Genomic DNA, 5,139 nt, shown 5'->3' on the forward strand with positions numbered 1-5,139 from the left:
GGGCTCGAACTCACGAACTATGAGATCATGACCTGAGCCAAAATCAAGAGTCGGATGCTTAACCAACTGTACTACCCAGGCACCCCTTAAAAATAGGAGCTTTTAAATACATACATGCATACATACTACATTGAACTTCCAGCCAAAGAAATGTTGTGGGAGTAGGTACGAGAAAGTATTTAGAAAGCATGGTAAGAAAATTCTCACTGAGGAGATGGGTTGCACTTTTGTCCCCCAATAGTGTTACTTTGTATTAGCTAACTAACACACAATTACTTCTCCTCCCTTCCGTTAAAATTCAAAACCACAGGTTTTGAACTGAGCCTGGCTGGCTCAGTCAGTAGAGCATGTGACTCTTAATCTCAGAGTCATGAGTTCAAGCTCTAAGTTAGGCATGAAGCCTACTTAAAAAAAATAAAAAAGCAAAAAAGCAAAACCACAGAAAAGTAAAAAGAATTCTGTATGTCCTTACTGAGAATCAACTGTTGACATTTGTCACATTGGCTTTCTATATATACATAGAAAATGATAGTGTTTCATTTTTTTTGGCAGGGGGCTGAAATATTTGTAAGTAAATTGTAGATATCAACACTTCACTTTACATATTTCAGCATGTTTCTCATGAGAAACAGCACTTTGCCTTATATAATAAAAATACTTGGGGTGCCTGGGTGGCTTAGTTGGTTAAGCATCAGACTCTTGATTTTGGCTCAGGTCATGATGTCAGGGTTTGTGAGATGGAGCCCCGTGTTGGCTTCTGCACTGACAGTGTGGAGCCTTCTTAGTATTCTCTCACTCTCCCTTTCTGTCTGCCCCTCTCCCACTCACATTCTCTCTCTCTCTCTCTCAAAATCAATAAACATTAAAAAAAATTAAAAAATACTTGTCATATTCTACAAGTTCTGTATTATAGAACATATATGCAAATATTACTTTACAACATAGTCCATATTAAAATGTCCCCACTGGGGAACCTGGCTGGCTCAGTCTGTAGAGCATGTGACTCTTGATCTCAACATTGTGAGTCTGAACCCCATGTTGGTGTAGACATTACTTAAAAATAAAATCATTTGTAATATTTTTTTAATGTTTATTTTTGAGAGAGAAAGACAGAGCATGAGTGGGGGAGGGGCAGAAAGAGAGGGAGACACAGAATCTGAAGCAGGCTCCAGACTTTGAGCTGTAAGCACAGAGCTGGATGCAGGGCTAGAACCCATGAACCATGAGATCATGACCTGAGTTTAACTTACTGAGCCACCCAGGTGCACCTAAAAATAAAATCTTATAAGAAAAAACAGCCCCCATTGGTCTAAAATGTTCTGTCTCTGCCTTTGATTCAGGATTTGAATCATGCATTGCATTTCATTGTCTCTTTATTAATAAAAGTCTTCATTTTTGTTTATATGACATTGACAAACCAGTAGTCCATTTGTCCTATTGGTGATGCTAATTCTGGTCTTTGTTGAGGTGGCATCTGTCCTCCAACTCTATATTGTAAAGGAACATTCTCTCCTGTCATTCCTTCCAGACCTTGTGAATATCCAGTTCCTTAATAGTTGAATATTTGATAGTTTTAGCCATGGATAATTATATAAATTGATTACATTGGTGGTTGCTAAAATCCTACAGTTGTTTAAGGGTTATTTATTTTGAGAAGGGGGGAGAGGCAGAGAGAGAGAGAAACCCAAGCAGGGTCCACACTGTCAGCACAGAGCCAGACTTGAACCCACCAACTGTGAGATCACAACCTGAGTCAAAACCAAGAGTCAGACACTCAACCAACTGAGCCACCCAGGCACCCCAAGAACCTAGTTTTTGACTGAATATGAGGAAGTCTGCCCTAAGAAATAGTCTTAATAGTAAGCTCATGGGCTTAGATGTTACCAGAACAAGGTCTTGGGAAAAGTCAGCTTCATCTCTGCATTTATGAAGCTACGAAACATTGAAATCACACTTTCATTGGGTGAATCCCATGTATGAACTACAAATGATGTGCTTTTTAAATGAATAAAACTATTTTTTTAAGTTTATTTATTTTGAGAGAGAGAGTGTGTGTGTGTGCACAAGTGGAGGGAGAGCAGAAAGACAGAGAGAATCCCAAGCGAGAATCCCCAATGCAGGACTCGAACTCACAAACCTGAGATCATAACCTGAGCCCAAGTTGGGTGCTTAACTGATTGAGCCACCCACCTGCCCCTAAACAAAACTATTTAGAACCAGAAGTCTGGACAGTGTGGAGGCTTCTTGGTATTCTCTCACTCTCCCTTTCTGTCTGCCCCTCTCCTACTCACATTCTGTCTCTCTCAAAATCAATAAACATTAAAAACATACAGTTTGGGCCAAAATGGCCAGGTGCGGCACACCTGAGCTCTGAAATCTGGATAGATTTAAAAGTTCCAGACTCATGGGCTTCAAGGAACGTGGACAGCAGGGGCAGTTTAGAGCCCCCATCACATTCCTTGAAGATAAATAATTTCTGAATCTCCTTTTCTCATTTGTTAAATGGCAGCAATTTAATTCCCAAGTCCCCATGAGTTGTAGGGGTCTCAGTGAAGACTCAGGGTTGGGCCCCGTTAGGTCCAGGGGAAATGGAACCCTCCTTTGGAACGTGGGAGGCAAGAACTTGATTTGGCAGCTACCCTGTGGTTCTCGCACCCTCAAACCTCAGTTTTCGACTTTTGGGGGTTCAGGCCCAACCGCTTGTTCCCAGGGGAAGAGCTGCCATCGCCCTCTCCCCCACACACTCCCCAGGCCAAGAGATTCTGGTGCGGAAGCAACGAGTCGACGGAAACCCTTATACCCTCTGAGGCAGCTGGGCCCACCCGTGCTGGGGAGAGAGTAAGGTGACGGAGGTGGTCACGTGCACGACCTAAGCGCAGGCGGGCCGGCGGAGCGATGTGAGTGGCCGACTAGGGCACCAGGCAGGGGGCGGGGCTTGTTGTAGGCGGGGCCTGCCCAGGTGCTCAACTTCCAGCCCGCGCCGTGGCCCTGGCTGACTGTGTTAGGCCTAGTTTGGGTTGGAGTGTAATTGGTTTTGAAACCAGTGCAGATGGGGACGCTGCCGAAACGAAAAGATATTCCACCGTGGGTGAAAATTCCCGACGACTTGAAAGATCCTGAGGTGTTTCAGGTCCAGACACAACTCTTGGAAGCTATGTTTGGTGAGTGAGCCCAGCCCTGACCCAGGCGTCTCGGTCTCCATGGTCCTGAGCGCTCATCTCCTTCCCCAAACAGGCGTAGGTGGATCTCGAATCCCGTACATCGAGCGAGTCAGCAAAGTCATGCTTGAGTTAAAGGTTCTGGAATCCTCGGGACTCGCCGAGGTCGTGGTTTATGGCTCTTACTTGTACAAGCTTAGGGCCAAATGGATGCTCCAGTCCATGGCCGAGTGGCACCGCCAGCGACGGGAACGAGGTGAGAGGTTTGGGGAAGCCTGGGTAGTTTTACTCCCTTTTCTGTAGCCCTTCTCAACTCTCCCTCTCTTCCACTGGCAACCACCACCCGCACATTAGGCACCACCCGGGCGGCCCCCAGTAATGCCGTCTCTTGGTCCTAGAGACCTTGGATTAAGACTACGAAGAGAGGCTGCCTGGGACTAGCCTCATAGGGGAAGATTATCTGAGACCTGGCCCCCATTCTTCCCTTCCCTCCAACACTCCCCCTAGCTTCTTGGGGGATATTGGAATGGGCTCAGCGACCCCACATTCTGAGGACTCCCAAGAATTCCAGGTGCAGACCGCTGGGCTGGGAAGTCCCAGAAATGAACCTTTAAAGAGGCTGAGAACTGCCCAGACTTTTACCCTCTCTCCTCATGAACATCTGTTGCTTTCTGGTGCAGGGATGCTCAAGCTGGAGGATGCCATGAAGGCCCTCCATCTAGGTCCTTGGATGAAGTGAAGCCAGTTAGCAACCAACGCACCTGGATGCAGGATTGAGAGTAGACTGTGGTCAGAGCTGGAATGATCTGGCCTGGTTTAAAGTCTGCTCCAGCTTGGCAAGGAAAAACCAACAGTTTGTGGTCTCTGGCTTTGCCTCGGAGTCCTAATGTGGCTACCATTGCCACCCTCCCCTCCCCTCCCAAGTTTGCTAATTAAAGAATAAAATTTTGAATAAATAGCTCCTTGATGTTTCATTGAAGATATTGGAGATAACATCACAGCCAAGGTGGCCCTTGAGTTTAACCCTTAATTAAAACTTTCAAAGCTAGAAATGTCCAAGAGCACACTTGGGGTAAAAAAAAAAAAAAAAAAAAAAGGGAGGGTCTAGGAGTTGGGTTCTGAGATGCAGCTTTGACCAAAATTCAGTCAGTCTTAGGGGAAATGTGATATTGTCTGGAACTGACCTGGATTCTTTTAAAAATAACTATAATAGGTGAACATAACATGTATGAAATGAAAAGCAAATATTCTCAAACAAATATAGAAGTGCCAGTACCTTCTCAGTGTACTACTTTTATATACATGTAAACCAAATAGAAGACCACTAGCTGAGTTCTCTGCATTTAGTCTGCTGCAGAATGTTATTTCGGTTGGAATTTGAAGAAAAGGTTTACAATAGGTGGGACTCAATCCTGATGGTGGAGGGACAGTCAGACTGGGGACTACACTTTTCCCTACTAGAGATTAGCTTGGTAGTTCACAGATCAGAATGAATCCCACTTAGGGAGCTTTCTGGCCCTATGACCTTAGGTTGTTCAACCGCCTCAGTCTCTAATTTGGAGATAATAGCATCTGACTCCATATGAAGTTGTGAGGTTTAGCTGTTTATATATGTATGGTACTTATAACTTGTATCACATAGTAAGAAGTGTTGACTATTTCTTCGGGAGATTGACCAATAATTCGGAGAGAAAACTATCAATTAGATGTTTTCTGCAAGAGGCCAAGGTGGCATGTCCATCAGATAACTGCTCCCCACCCCCCCACCCCCACCCCCTTCACTATCACTAAATGAATGGCACCACCATTTTAGCCCAGTGGTTCTGGCCAAAAACTAAGAGCCATCGTTGACACCTCACATGAAATCCAGGAGCAAGCCCAATTATCTTTAACTTCAAAAAAATAACCCAAATTGAAGCCCCTCCTGCACCTGCATTTTCTCCAGCCCTGCCATCTCCACTCCCATCTTCCCTTGCCAGGA

General features: G+C 45.0%; 1 protein-coding gene across 1 annotated transcript; it reads left to right on the forward strand.

Annotated features, from left to right (window-relative positions):
• The first annotated feature begins 2,929 nt into the window (after positions 1-2,929).
• Positions 2,930-4,138, forward strand: DPPA5 (developmental pluripotency associated 5). The gene is made up of 3 exons (XM_015078199.3): positions 2,930-3,161; positions 3,235-3,414; positions 3,839-4,138. Exons 1-3 carry the CDS (start codon positions 3,050-3,052, stop codon positions 3,895-3,897), a joined length of 351 nt encoding a protein of 116 aa, XP_014933685.1. The 5' UTR covers positions 2,930-3,049; the 3' UTR covers positions 3,898-4,138.
• The last annotated feature ends 1,001 nt before the right edge of the window (positions 4,139-5,139 follow it).

The sequence above is a fragment of the Acinonyx jubatus genome, chromosome B2 (genome assembly GCF_027475565.1).
Source record: "Acinonyx jubatus isolate Ajub_Pintada_27869175 chromosome B2, VMU_Ajub_asm_v1.0, whole genome shotgun sequence".
In the NCBI taxonomy this organism is placed as follows: domain Eukaryota; kingdom Metazoa; phylum Chordata; class Mammalia; order Carnivora; family Felidae; genus Acinonyx; species Acinonyx jubatus.